Source organism: Urtica dioica, chromosome 10, assembly GCF_054948205.1.
Source record: "Urtica dioica subsp. dioica isolate 48M chromosome 10, U.dioica_male_clone48M_v1_H2, whole genome shotgun sequence".
NCBI classification, from domain to species: domain Eukaryota; kingdom Viridiplantae; phylum Streptophyta; class Magnoliopsida; order Rosales; family Urticaceae; genus Urtica; species Urtica dioica.
In genome coordinates, this window is record NC_142765.1 from 24700903 (window position 1) to 24715739 (window position 14837).

At 36.7% G+C, this 14837-nt stretch overlaps 2 protein-coding genes across 2 annotated transcripts; both read right to left on the reverse strand.

Annotated features, from left to right (window-relative positions):
• Positions 1 to 1413: 1413 nt before the first annotated feature.
• Positions 1414 to 5730, reverse strand: LOC149384383 (zinc finger (Ran-binding) family protein). The gene is made up of 7 exons (XM_089628207.1): positions 5350 to 5730; positions 4789 to 4906; positions 3968 to 4314; positions 3151 to 3267; positions 2773 to 2889; positions 2008 to 2106; positions 1414 to 1912 (listed from the first exon to the last, which is right to left on the reverse strand). The coding sequence occupies exons 1-7, from the start codon at positions 5688 to 5690 to the stop codon at positions 1798 to 1800; spliced, it is 1254 nt and encodes a 417-aa protein (XP_089484333.1). The 5' UTR covers positions 5691 to 5730; the 3' UTR covers positions 1414 to 1797.
• Positions 5731 to 7242: 1512 nt separating this feature from the next.
• LOC149384384 (uncharacterized) lies at positions 7243 to 11201 on the reverse strand. Its single transcript, XM_089628061.1, has 6 exons — positions 10828 to 11201; positions 10334 to 10468; positions 9942 to 10023; positions 8925 to 9019; positions 8421 to 8588; positions 7243 to 7788 (listed from the first exon to the last, which is right to left on the reverse strand). The coding sequence occupies exons 1-6, from the start codon at positions 11123 to 11125 to the stop codon at positions 7628 to 7630; spliced, it is 939 nt and encodes a 312-aa protein (XP_089484187.1). The 5' UTR covers positions 11126 to 11201; the 3' UTR covers positions 7243 to 7627.
• Between the last annotated feature and the right edge of the window lie 3636 nt (positions 11202 to 14837).

Sequence of the window (14837 nt, forward strand, 5' to 3'; positions counted from 1 at the left end):
ACTCTCTGTTCTAGGGTTTAGCTTGAGAAGCATATGGAAATGGAGGGAAAGAAGGAAGAGGACATATATTTGGATGATAAAAGGTCAAAAATATCCTCGAGTTTCACCAAAATAACAAAAAAAAAACCCGTTAGTTTCAATACCGACCAACGTCATGACACCGTTAAGTTATTCTATTTCGCAGGTAATTGAAAGAATGTTTCTATTTCCAAAGAGCAATGCTATTCATCACGATGTTGAACGATCCACTCACAACGCGACACGTGGATGTTCAGTGCCACGTGTCGCGTTGTGAGTGGATCGTTCAATATCGTGCATCGAGATGAAAATCATTTCCGATTTCCAAATGGAGCCAGAAACGCTGTATAGAGAAATGTGGGAAATTATGTGTTAAAACTTAAAAGATAGTAATATTGGTTTTCAACAAAATTATTGGCGTAAATTTGAAAATTATGTACACTTTGATAAAAATGCCCTTTGACACGTGATTTTCAAATTATTTGTTCTTTATCCTAACATAAATACATATACATACTTTTTCTTTTTCATTACACGAGCGTTAATGCCCTAACATAATAATAAATGATTTAAAATTTTGGGGCTCAGCCCAATCAGGTGTCCTAGGCACCGACCTTGCTTGCCTATAGCAAGAGTCAGCTCTGCCACCACACCGCAGAGCCCCGCACCGTAGAGAACCGCACGCCACAACCACCGCAAGTGCAAGTTCACACGCACGCCACGCACGGTTGTTCTCATGCCTCACCGCAATCCGTTAACAGACCGCTAGTTTCTAGATAAATTAGCGTTTTTATTTTACAATATTTATTATAATTATGATTGTGTTTTTCTCCCAAAAAAAAAAATTTGAAATTGAATTTTTGGTAAGCTTTGGTTGTACTTTAAGCCGTTTTAGCATTTATCAATGTATTCTATTTTGGCTAAGTTAAAATTTCAACGTTTCAATTTACTTACTTTGTTAAAGCGCTCAAATATAGTATGAAAGTACTCAATTTAGAGAATCATTAACTGATAATTTGGAGTATTAAATTTATATATACACCTAATATAATTTGGAGTGTTAAGTTTATATATACACCTAATACGTTTCAAGCACTTCATCACTTAGCATATGAGTAATGATTGTAGCATTCGAAAACTATTTAATATTTTGACTTTTAAATACTTACTATATTGAATTTGTAGCATTTGAGACCAATTTTATGGGTAAGTTTTTTAATTTATTTTATTGAACATATATGAATATACATATTCTATTTTTCAAGTATATAATTGTATAAGATATCAGTCAATATATTTATTGATTAGTAGATATATTTTTTTAAAAACAATGTACTAGTAAAACGCCTGAGATTTTTGCAGCCAAATTGAGAGCACGAGAAAATCAAGGATGTATTTTATCTCGAACATTTCAAAGAGAAGTGAACATTGTAAGTTAAATGAGAAAATAAAGCATTTAAACCATGTTATGGACTTCTGACTGAAATCTAAGAAAAATCAGCAAAAACGCAACTGTGAACATTAATAAAAATAAAAAACACCATTCATAAATCCTCATCTACAATCTCAGCTATAATTTTTCAACACTTCGAAAATATCGATCCCCCCTACGTTTATCATTTATAGAATCACCAAAACTGTGAAGCCCCAGGAAGTACCAAAACCATTACAAACCTATTATTACATTCGCTGTCTCGTTTCTAAGTCGGTAAAACCATTTCGTATATAAACATTTTACCTCCGAATAATGAACTTAATAGGCTTGGATGATGTTTTCCACTAGCGGGGGCGTCTCCATGTGTGTTCATCGTATTCGGAACCTTTGGCTCTGAAAGGTGATTCGTGATCGCACTTCGGGCATGTCACATTTGCGCTATAGTTCAAGTAATCACACCTGCGATTGATATCCAATCGAGATGTTAATACAATTATCCGGTTTTGAGCTCGACAAGTGAAATTAGAGGAATGTCCAAAGCAGAGGAAACTCACGAGGGACATTCCCATTCCCCGGGCCTTAAGATTCTCTTTGGCCGCGACTCTTTGCAGCGCAGACATTCCCTGTTGTTTGCGAAATTCATGTACTCGCACCTGAAAGTCGAAACCCGAGTTGTAAAGCGTGAAACACTGTTTCGGTAACGAGACATAAAGAGAAGAGGAGGACCGAAAAAATGGCCCGTATTCTACTTAAAGGTGAAGTACAGTATTTAAATATGTGCTTCAGAACTCTCTCTGCCGAGATGACATATTACATATTTTCGTATAAATAGGCCTTGAAGTATTATAATAGTGGCATGTTGGCCCCTATACTGATTTTATGACCAAAGTTTTGATTTTGTAGCATTTTAGTCCTACCCAAAAGATATTTAATTTGTTTAATGAAATACATCACATAAAAAAAAATATCATCCTTATTATTAATAGAAAAATTTAAGTAACTAAGCCACACCAAACATAAGAATTAAAAAAAAAAAAAAAAAAAAAAAAAAACCAACCAAGGTTTGAGATTTTTTTTTTAAAATCTAACCAACATGCTGACGTGGACTGAAATAGAGAGACAAATAACTTTTTACCTCTATAACAAACAAACTAAATTAGATTCCATGTGCTTTAAAAAAAAAAACCTGAGAATATTTTATTCTCCTCACAATTTTATTTAAATATTTGTGACTTTCTGCGACGAGACCTCTCATCTATAATAGCAAATTAAGGCAGAACTAAGCTGATTTATAGGTTATGCATAAAAAGAGGACTTACCGCGGACAATTCCAATCTCCTTTTTTCATTTTGAATTCCTTGACTCTGGCATTTTGTGGCCCCTCAGCTTTGCACTTCATGCAACTTTTATTCCTGGAAAAATTCATGTATTTGCATCTGTACAACACCATCGAAACCGCAAATTCTTAGGGATGTGTGACACGGCTTGTACAAATTCTAAGACTCCCATTCTTGGGGACAGAGTAATATATGCAACACCAAAGACCGTTACATGATTACAGTGCATGTGTCACTTGAACAGATAATACGATTAGACCAATACTCTGTGAGGAGTAGAAGAATGTCTTAAATAATAGCCTATAAAGAAGCTACATAAAATAAATGGTTAGGGTTATGGTTCGAGTGCTCGATACTTACTCAGGACAGGTCCAATCTCCTTCTTTCGGTATAATCCCAGTTCTTCCAAAGGAATTAGGACGATCCTCCTTGCACTTTAGGCATTGTGAATTTCTTGAGAAGTTAATGTATTCGCAACTGCGAGACAAAACAAACCAAAAAAAAAAAAAAAAAAAAAAACCCCTCAGTTTATGGATTGTGAGACCATGAAAAGGTCGCTAAAGCTGAAATGAGAAAGGAAAGAAACTGAGCTTCAATCGGATCATAACAACACTGACTTTATAATTATATCTGCTTCACATTTACATTTGCAAAATCCAATATCTTGGGCAAGAATACCAGCGTATCTAGGGTTCAATGATAGTCAGGGCTTTGAGCATTCTAGGGTTCAATGCCTTTCTCATGTTTTTAGCATAATATAGACTTGCATTCCTAAACTATATAGACGTTAGATTTTCCTATTGTGCAGCAAAAATATATTTCTATCTGGGGCTATGCCATGCCACCTACGTTTCTGCCGTTAGAGCAAGCCAAAATATAGAGTAATAATATGAAGAAGAAAAAAAATGAACTAATATATTAATATATCGAGAATGAAAAACGTGAAATTCATATGTTTCTACATGTACGTTAATTTGGGATCGTTAATCAAATAAATTTAATTTTTAAGTTCCTTATACCAGTGATTATACAGTAGTCTCTTTGATAATGAAAAACAAATAAAAATTGAGTCAATAATAAAAATACTTCGTAACTTGGGCTCAAATCATTAAACAAGCAGAAAACAAAGCCAAAAATTTTGAATCGAAATCTCAAAACGCTACTTCATACGACTTACTTGAGACACTTCCAATCCCCTTTCATCATTTCGATACCGTGGAACAATTCGTGATCTATGCGACTCGAAGGTCGTTGTTTCCTTTTTTCGATTTGGGCGGCGGGCTTGGCAAGCGCTGGATCACGAGCTGTCTCGCTGAGCTGGAGCAACTCGGACAGTAGTTTCCTTGCAGATGATTCAACAACTTCTCTTCCGGCGGGTTTTTGAGCTCCTGAAATGAGAGCCGGATCTACTGCATAAAACAGCAATAAACGCACTATATCCACAGTACGCGCATCGGCTTCAGATTCTTTAAGAATCACGTATGCTCTATCACATGAACCACGCAGATTGCAACCGCCACATACCTGAATCCCAAGTAAATAAAGAGCGATTAAGCATAAATTATAAGTTATACAAAAAATAATAATGTTTTAGGCTCAGAAACTCCTAATGCACACCCTCTTTGAGAGGGCGAGGACTCTATCCCCACCATTGTAAAAACTCTGTTAAAGCTGAAGGTTTATAGACTGTAATTTGTGCCGAAATATTCAATATAATATGATTGTACTATAAACGGTGGATGAATGAGTTACTTTAACAACAGCAAAAAAAAACTCTTAAATGCACGGATAGAAAAAGGAAACCCTTTCTTGAGACACTGAATGCGTATCTACATATTTTTCTTCTTCTTCATTTTCTTTTTTGTTACTGTTGTTTCAGATCATTGCGTCTTACTGATATGTGTATTGCGAGAACTCGAACATTTATACTTTTAGCAATAGCTTCCCACATAATGTTAAGCATGTAAATTAAAAAATAAAAGAAAGAATAATACATACATCCGCTTCGTCGAGATTGACAAAGCCTCGCAACCGTTTGGCTGAGTTGACGCCTTTTCTTAGCAGATTAAGGCATCCACTTCCCACAACCACCTTGATATCTTTCTTTGACAATGAACTGCATTTTCACAATTAGTTAGTTATAATATAAGAACATATTAAATAAAATTGCCTAAAAAAATTAACATTTCAAAATATAGAATGAGGCTGCAAATGTTTATTTGATTGAAAGAAGAAGAAAAAAATTAACCATTAGTCCTACATTTTTTCCACAGCATCCTAACAGAAAATAAAATATTTAAATAAATAGATAGTGTCTTCCATTCTAGAGTGAACACTCCAATACTCAAAATTCTCAAAATTTCAACTGATTTCATATAATAGTGAAACAAAAGGCATTGATTTTTTTCTCCTACATTTTCTCCGCAACCAAACAGAGGCAAGAAAACAATTTTTTAACCATTGAATTCGTAGGAGAACAAAATCCTCAATAGTCAATTCCTTCCAAACAAGAACACAGAGAGAGAGAGAGAGAGAGAGAGAGAGAGAGAGAGAGATTACTTGAGAAGATCGTAGCGGTCGCGACCGAAGCTGAGACAAGCGTCTTTCAAGAGGTTTACATCCCTGTAAAGCCTCTCACCCTCCTCTTCCGCGGCAGAAAGTGAATTCTCGGAGAAGTAGCCTTTATCGGTCAGTCGATCGACGAATTCGACCCACTCCGTCCACGGGTGGCGCGGCTCGGCAAGCTCCGGCGCCGGCGGTTGAGCGGCGACGGAGGAGCAACAGAGGCGAGGGAGGGAAGGTCTGAGCGACGAATGAGCTGAGGGTTTCGGAAGGAGAAGAGCCCTGGTTGGTGACCGGAACAACACTGCGGTTCCCAAGGAAGTCAGCTTGGAAGCCATTGAAGAAGAAGAAGAAGAAGAAGAAAAGAAAGAAAGCGGGGTTTTGCGGGGTTTTGTAGTAACAAATATCAAAGGATATATGAATGTAATGAAGAAGATATAGCTAATAATAAATGTCGAGGTTTCATTTCATTTAATTACCCAGTTGGTCCTTAAAGTCTTAGCTCAATAACAATTTAGTCCCTGATTTAATTTACAAATATATTTGAAGTTTTGAACTATGGATTAATTCAGAGGGCAAGAACTCAGCAGGGGTAATCGTAGCAAATGTCTGCATCAAGTGTACAATTGTTTCAGAATTCATCATTTTGTTCATTTTTGTTGTGACTTTGTCTATTTCTCATTTTGTTGGTTATGTGAGGAATTAATCGAGGGTAAAAAGTATACAAGTACTCTCTCTCTCGTTATCCAAATAGCTTAGAGGCTTTGATATTTCAAATAATTAGGAAATTAACCGATTAAAATTAGAGGAATTTTTATGTAGTCAACATCTTATAAATTATAAATAAATAACTAATATTTTGTTAGTTTTAAGTAAATTTTAGTTAAATAACCAACATTTTGATAGAGTATTTCAATCAATTTATGCGTACAAATATTTGACCATGATTATGATTATTTCCAAAAAAAAATTAAAGTTTAAGTAAATGACCATTCAAAACTATAAGTAAGATTATATATCTAATGGACATTGATATTTTGATATCACGTCTAACCTCACTTGAGTGCACACTCTCAAATCCAATAGGCATATTTGGCCGCTTCTTTTCTTTTCTTTTTTTTAAACATTGCCAGGGGAATTCAATGTTTCCTTAAACCCACCATTAAACCTCTGTGCCATAATTTTGAATTCTTTAAAGGAAGATGAAAGAGCAACATAGCTTTGATATTTGTATTTGGTCGTAGTCATGGAAATGGTGGTGGGTTTTTACCTGGACCTCTCGTTCCTCTCGTTCCTCTTAGTCATAATATGTCTGCATTTCTATATATATATTAAATTAAACCAACTTTTTTTTTGTTATTCTTACCAGTAGATAATATATAGGGTTATTAAGTTATATAGCCACACGGATATATTGGATTGAGATATAGCCCACATTTGGTTAATTTCTTGTAAATAGTCAAGTAAACTTATTAACAGATTAATAAAATACTTATTTAACACAACCAAATATATATTTTAGGTAGTTAATAGGCTGCCACATATGCAAGTTAGCTATTTACAAAATATTTACCAAAGGTTGGCTAATTTACAATTCTTATAGTTTAGGTGGTTTACGTAGCCAATTTTTTGTAATATATATATATATATATATATATGAATGTTAAATCTGGACCGTTGATTTAAACTACGTAGTAATAACAGTGGAACCGAAAATTAACATCAAGTATTTTAGCCGTTCGAAAAAAAAAAAAGAATGGGTAGCCAAGTGTATTCAGCGGAAAATTTTAAGTATTTTTACCATGGCTCTAAAATGGGGAAGAAAAAAATCCGGACATCCCAAATAACTTCAGTCACGTCAAATGTCTTTTCCACCTAGCCATGCATACAAATCAGCCAAAAGAATATACTTAACTTGGTATTTTTTTTCCAATATGAATATGGAATACAATAAATAGGATCAGTATTCATCATTTGAATTCTAAACAATGTATCGTCATAAATCACGATCCCTTATTCCTATACTGCTCAACAGAGATTTGACCTGCTGTGTGAATAATGCTTCACTTTCTAAATAAATGAATAAAATGTTAATTTCAATAGCAAAAATTTTGCATATATTGGACATCATCAACTCATGAATAGCAAGAGCTTTTTAGTAGCCAACTCGTTAAAAAATAACTCCAAAACCGTGTTCTCTTATGTATTAAATATGCATTTTTTTGGGGACAAAACCTGTAAAATGAAGATGTATGAAAGACTGGAGACCCCAAGTTTAGGCCTTTGTTCCAGTGGGCTCTCCGACAGCGTTTTCCATTCTTGTGTACCAATCTCCAATACCCGTGTGCTCAACCATGTCCCGACCAGATCTCAAGTAACGGATTGGTCTTAACACTCCAAATACGGCAAGGTCTCCTAAGTTAGGCTTCGAGCCACCTAAAAAGTCATATGTAAACAGAGATAAATCACATAGCCAAAGCAAATGATAATATCTAGACTCTAGATACAAATATCTAGACGACTATTCGTAATTAATACGAGAATAAGCTTATGTGTATATATAATCAAACTCATCTCTTCATTTACGGGATAGAGGTGCTTACTGCTGAGTTATCCTCTCTCTCTCTCTCTCCATATATACGCACCCATAAATGATTGTAACACATCTCCTCATTTGGGGGTTGGAGGTGCTTACCGCTGAGTTATCCTCTCTCTCTCTCTCTCTCTCTCTCTCTCTCTCTCTCTCTCTCTCTCTCTCTCTCTCTCTCTCTATATATATATATATATATATATATACCCATGACTGCTCAGCAGAATGCGTCACAGTTCTCATTAGAGACAACTGATAGGAATTGCCTAAGATTATATGTTTAACCTTATTCGCCAAGCCTTCGAGTAACCAAGCTTAAGACGAAAAATCTCACTTACTTTTCAACCATGAAATAAAAAGGGTTGTTTGACCATTAGGGATCAAGTTTCACTAGCTTTAACTTTTAGGGCATCTATATCTCTATCGGATATGATTGTGCAGTACAAAAATTTGGGTAACCTAAAGTCAAGAATCATACCGAGAAATTCCCTCCCATTTAGAGCATTCACCCAGGTTTCGGCAGCCTCATACAAGGCTGCACGTTCATCAGTGATGTTATATTTCTTCTTGAGCTTCTTTGCCACAAAGTACATCGCTGCCGCACCAGCATATTTTACTGTAATCTTCTCTGTGTAGCTAAAATTACCTGCAGAGAAATATTAATCAGTGGATTATATGTATATATATATACTAAACTGACGAGTGTAAAAGTTCCCCTCTTTAGTTTTTTGTTTCACAGTCGAAGGATGTATAACATATTCAAACAAAGAAACAATCAGTATGATTCATTAAGCAGATAGAATGCACTGGAAATGTAAATAAGACAATTACGGGACTTGTTTTGCATGTGAGCAAGAAATTTACAGAATGGTGATGGTCTAGCAAACTATAGTAGTTAATACGTGCACATCTCCTACTGCAAAGAGGCTATAGGTTAACAAAAAAAATACAAGTGCTGTTGGGTTACTTCAGTATATCTTACCATTGCTAGTGATATAGTCGAATGACTCAAGAGCCTCTGAAGTATTTCGGTAGATGTTAGGTGATAAGACATGGACCAAGTGACTGTCCACCCATCTATATAACACAAATCAGCAAGTGATCCGTCACTATTAGGTCAAATCAATTTTTTTTTTCTCTGTGTTAATGAACTTGTAACATGCAATGATGAATTATACACATATTGTTATAGATGAATATGTGTTTGGAAAATGTGATATATTTAGGAAGAAATTGAAAATACAGTGCAGGGACACAGAGGTATGCCTTGAATTAAAAAAAAATTAAGAAAAAAGAGAATACTCAGACATACAACATTCTACAGATCTAACTAAAACTACATTAAATCCTATAAATTATTGAGATTTAGATACCAAAAAATATTTTACCCTGTCAAAAATCATTCTCCTTAAAGTTCCATTGAACTTTTAGATGTTTCTCCTAAAAAAAAATACTTCACAACCTAACAACCCAAATAAGAGGGAGTTTCATTTTTTTTTTAAAGAAACAAGGGACTTTCATTGATAACGGAAAATCGAGAATATAAGAGGCAGTTTAATGCTATAAGAATAAAGTATAAACAACTCGAGCTACTGGACAATGTAAATTCATGTACTATTTGAACCTCCTCTTAGCTTCTTTTGGATTTCGAGCATCACTAAAGGGTTTTTGGTTAGCAACAGAGTATACGTACTGACCCTCATTGATCTGGTTACCAAATAAAAGCATGAAAGTTTAGTAGTAAAGACCCATGGAAATTTACCAAATAGCAACTGTCAACCCAATAAAAGGGTCTTCATATCGTTATCATAACTAATACTTGGTTCTCTTGTTTTTGTTCTAATTTTTTTTCTTTCAAAGAAACAACGGGATTTAATTAATAGAACACGCCACTGTTTTTGTTCTATTTTATATTCTAAACTTTCAACCAATACAAGTGTCAATTACCGAAATGAACATATATCCATGAAAAACAGAGCAAGTGCAAAGAGAAACATACTGGCGCCACTTCTTCTCTTCATCCTCTTCAGTGGGAGCTACTTTCCCAGGGTGCAGTTTGTCACTCAATTTATCAATAATAGCTGCAAAAAGTATACGCTTGCAATTAGCCACAACAATAAAAATACACCAATGAAATATATTTTTGGCAATGAAAGTATACGCTTGCAATTAGCTACTTTCCCGGAATGTTGTTGGAGTTTATAGTAAAATATATTTTTCCTAAGAAAACAATAAAATTCGACTGTGAGGCCATAAAAAGCCAAATACATAAACTACAACCTTACAAGGCCAATATCGAGTATTGCATTAAAACAATGAAATACGATTACTGGTAGATTTGGCAACTTAAGGGATCAAAAAAATATATGAAAGGATCACAAGGATACAAACCTGATGAGTCGACTAGTGCTTCACCATCAACCATCAAGATCGGAACCTTCTTGTACTCCGACCATTTGATCTCTTTTTTACTAAGTGGATTGACTTCAACGACTTTATACGGTATGTCATGGTAGTCCAAGTAAGCTGTGATGAAAGCAAAGTACAGACAAACTGTTTGTCAACAACATATATAACAAAAGAAGCTAGAAATCAGAATCTCTAGACATAGATAATTCCTAATAATCCTTGCCTAAGTTAATCCGACTATGCAAATCCAATTTGTTCAAGAATAACCAAAAGGCTCATTCATAATATATCCACATAGCGATCTTAAATTTCACGAATTCCTAAATGCTGATCTCATTCTCAAGTTCAAATCCGAAACCTCGAATAAACCATTCCTGGATTTAAACGCATCAATCTCCTAGCCCTAACTCCGAAACCTCCTATCAAAACGATACTCGATCACATCGGATCGTAATTTAAAAGGCAACAGTAATAACCTTTAACTTTGTTGCAGAAAGGGCAGGCTTCGTACTGGTAAAGAACGACGTCCTCGGGGACCAGCTCCGGCGGCGGAGGCTCCTTTGCGTAGACCTGTTGAAGAGCTGCGGTCGATATGAAAGCTCCGGCGGCGGCGAAGGCGGCGAGCGGCGAGATCCAGCGTCGCCGGTGAGGGGCGGCGGGGGTGGAATTGGTGGCGTATAGCGCCGACCGTAGAAGGCGGTGGTGGGCGGCGGGCGCGGCGGAGGAGAGGGATCGAATGGCAGCTGCGGCGGCGAGAGTGGAAGCTCTTCTCATGGTGGTCGACGAAGGAGAGAGAGAGAGATGGAAATTGTGTTTTTTGCTTTGTTTTTTCAAAGGGTTTTGGGTTTTGGGTGGGGGCTGACTGACATGGCATTACCCGGACCGTGGCTTTGTTTTTATTTTTAATTTTTCCATGGTATACTTTTTAGTTTTCTTTACTTTATTAACTATAAAAAAAATAAAAAAAAATAAAAAAAAAAAAAAGTTCAACACTAATCAATCTACAAGGGTCCTCTAATCTTTTATTTTTGGGCTACCCAACTATATAGCTATTTTTAGGTTGGGTTTCGCATAATAGCTCAATTTTTCAAAATTGAAGCAAAATAATCCAAAATTTCAAAAATACTCTTATGTTGAATTATATTATCGATCTCATGTTCACTCTTAAACACAAAACTCTTTAGACCAAAAACACTTTTAAACGCTCTCGATCACTCGGCATCGCCATCTTCGTCGAGTGTCGTCGCCATCTCCGACAACGCGGTCGCCTTCTCCATCGATTATGTCACCTAAAACGCTCTCGATCTCCATCGTTCGAACTCGCCGTCGACTATGTCTCCATCTCCATCACGATCTCCGTGAAACCTATGTCGCCGTCGCCGTCGAACTGCGCCGCAATCACTGTCGATCACCATCACTGTCGGTCGCCACCAATCATCGATCGTCATCGTCATTGTCGCCGATCCCTGTCGTTGATATCGTCCATCTTGTACAATTTAACTTCTTCTTTCTTTCTTTCTTTCTTTCTTTCTTTCTTCTTCTTCTTCTTCTTTTGCTTCTTCGGTTTGAGTATTTTTGTTATAGAAATGTGGATTAAATATATTGAAATGGCGTTCGGCGTCGAGGGACTCTGTGCCGGAGTAAACTTTGGCGAGTTTCTCGCCCTTCTCCTCGGACTCTTGGACGCGGCCTTTACACAAGTGAACGGCTCGATTCAGCTCAGTTTGCGGCCTAAAAATAATCAAAGCATAAGTATTAATAATGGAATTGCTCATATAAAAAATAACGACTAAAGAACAAACTGGATCACTAACCAGAGTAATGATCCCCGACGTGCGCCTATACCAGGCAAGCTCTTTGAGAGCTAGCACAATGGGGATCAACAGGTCGGGATCAAAGATCTGTCGGATCAAGCCCGCCGATGAATTGAGTTCATCTAAAGCTGTCAATTGGGCCGGGCCGGCCCAAAAAATGAGGCCCTTAGCAGGCCTGGGCCTAGGCCCAACCGGCCCAATAATGAAGGGGCCCGGATCGGCCCAACCCAAAGTAGAGAATCATCAGGACCAGCTCGGGCCCAGGCACAAGGCCCTCTGGTTCACGGGCCGGGTCTGGGCTTGGTTCAAGTTTGGTCTTGGGCCTTGTTTGGGGTTTATTTTAGGCCTGTTTTGAGCTATTTTGGGCTTTTTTAAAAGGTCTTGTTTTGGGCTATTTGTTTTTTAATTGTTTGACTGCTTAAGGGCTTATTTTGAGATTGAGATTGATTTGTTTTTTTTTTTTTTTTGTATCTAAAACACTGATAAATTATAAAAACAAAATTCCCCAAAAAAAATATTTCATAAATATAAAAAGAATGACAATACTTAACCGCCTTCATTAAAAACTTTTCTAAGTAAAACCCATAAGATCGGGATAAAAACTTAGTGAAGGAAAAGAGTACGGTTTGAATAAATAAAAAATTACATGTGACTACTTAAAGAAGCATAAACTTCATTCTCTAATATTGTAAAGTACAATATTCATTCTCTAATATTGTAAAGTACGTCGCAATCGAGTCTTTATAACTGTTTTGTTTTCGCCTTCTTGCATCCTCCCAAACCTTTAAAACATGTTAGGCCTTCTAGAATATCTGGACTCATTGTTGATCTTCTGTCGTCGAGAACATGGTTGCTTACACTAAATTCTTGCTCTGACGCAACACTTAATACCAGAGTGGCAAGAATGTCTCGGGCAATTAAGGACAATGTCGGAAAACACCCTTGTTTGTTTTTTCACCATTCTAGAATATCCAATTCGTCTGGATTCTCTGTGTAAAATTAAGTTTCCAAATATTTCACAAGCTTGGAAGATGATGTTTGAGAAGATGATGACGACGAATGATGTCTCGAATTATGAATAAGACAATACTTCCAAAAAGTATACACCTTATAATACTTTTGTGCCTTTGCAAAATACTTCTAAAAATCCATGAAAGTAATAAACACTCGTAGTTCTCAATCTCATAAATAAAGATGTACAACAGTATCAAATAAGTCTATTGACTTTATATAGAGAATATTATGTACAAAATGAACGATTTAGACAATTAAACACCTGGAGCTATAATATTATATATTTTTCTACTTTATTTTAAACAAGTGTAAGTATTATTGATAATATTATATATATATACATATATTTAGAGAACAAAAAAAATTGGGCCTCAAACGGGCTTGTGCCTGGGCCGTGTCTGGTCCGTGCCGGTTCCATGCCTGGGCCGTGCCGGTTCTGTACTTTTCAAAGGCTTTGGGTCGGGCTCGGATTTTGGGCCTAAAACGAAAGTCCAAACCAAGACCAATTTAAAAACCGGCCCGGCCCAAAACCAATTAAAATAAGGGTCGGGCCGGGTGGCCCGCGGGCGGCCCGGCCCAATTGACAACTCTAAGTTCATACATCAGCTTGTAATCCTAGTTAAAGTGGAAGGTAACCCGGTTTGCCTTGTGAGCTTTAGTTGGGGCCACAGACGGAATCTGGTTGGTTGTCGCCTCATACGAACGAGGTGGTACCACTTTTGACGAAGTCGACCTCTTTCTTCTTCTTCTTCTTCTTCGATCGTTTCGACGTGAACCGTCTTCTTCTTCTTTTTTTCCTTTTCTATGGACTTCTTCGAAGATCTCCCGCTGGCCTTGTCGTCATATGGCTCCTCTTCGATGACATCTTTCTTTTCTTCGATGCCACTGCAGTTGTGGCGCCTTTAGTAGCGCGCTCCTCATCGGCCGCAAGTTTATCGAGTCTTTGAACACTTTATAAAGAGGTGACTTCGTCGCCCCCAAAATCAACTGGCGCTTTCACCTGGGAAACGGTCTCCGAATCCAATTGAATTATGGTGGTCGTGGCCTAAGTGACGGCGCACGTCATCTCGACAAGAGGTTCCTTTTGGGCCGCCACCGCCGGTGTCTTGAATAGAATCCCTGCTGAGGTCGAAGCCACGACATCTCGATTCTTCTTCTTTTCATAAGGAACATTGACCTCCATGTTCATGTTGTCGTCAACTTTTGCACGAAAGGTCGACTAATTCAAAGGATTCAATATAATAGTATATAAATAAACAAAAACTACGAGGTCAAACTTACCTTCTTCGATGTCGGGGAGAAGGGGAGTTGACCACAATTCGGTCGCTATGTATCTCGTAGGACCAAAGTCTTACCAGATGACTTGACCTCTTCTGAGCTTGGCAAATCTTAATAACGTCCTAAAAATATATAAAATAGACTCAACAATATTCCATTAAAGAATATATTTATATGCATTTGGGCCAAAAAATTCATTATTCTTATTTCATTTTTTTAATCTCAATTTTATTACGACTTTCAGTCTTGTATATCTAACTAATTTTGCCTTTCTTGTACTTCTAAAAATCCAATAATCACATTCAAAATTTATTTTCGATCCTTTTTTTCCAGATGCATTTGATGCATGTGGAGGATTATTGAATTCCTACTTATATTTC

Bases quoted from the DNA above. Each gene is read 5' to 3' on its own strand.
- LOC149384383 (XM_089628207.1), bottom strand. From the start codon at position 5,690: ATGGCTTCCAAGCTGACTTCCTTGGGAACCGCAGTGTTGTTCCGGTCA. The intron at 4,315-4,788 runs GTATGTATTATT...CTTGGGATTCAG, and splicing joins TCAATCTCGACGAAGCGGAT to GTATGTGGCGGTTGCAATCT. The intron at 2,107-2,772 runs GTAAGTCCTCTT...TTCGACTTTCAG, and splicing joins GGAGATTGGAATTGTCCGCG to GTGCGAGTACATGAATTTCG.
- LOC149384384 (XM_089628061.1), bottom strand. From the start codon at position 11,125: ATGAGAAGAGCTTCCACTCTCGCCGCCGCAGCTGCCATTCGATCCCTC. The intron at 10,469-10,827 runs GTTATTACTGTT...CTTTCATCACAG, and splicing joins TTTCTGCAACAAAGTTAAAG to CTTACTTGGACTACCATGAC. The intron at 8,589-8,924 runs GTAAGATATACT...ATTTCTCTGCAG, and splicing joins CGACTATATCACTAGCAATG to GTAATTTTAGCTACACAGAG.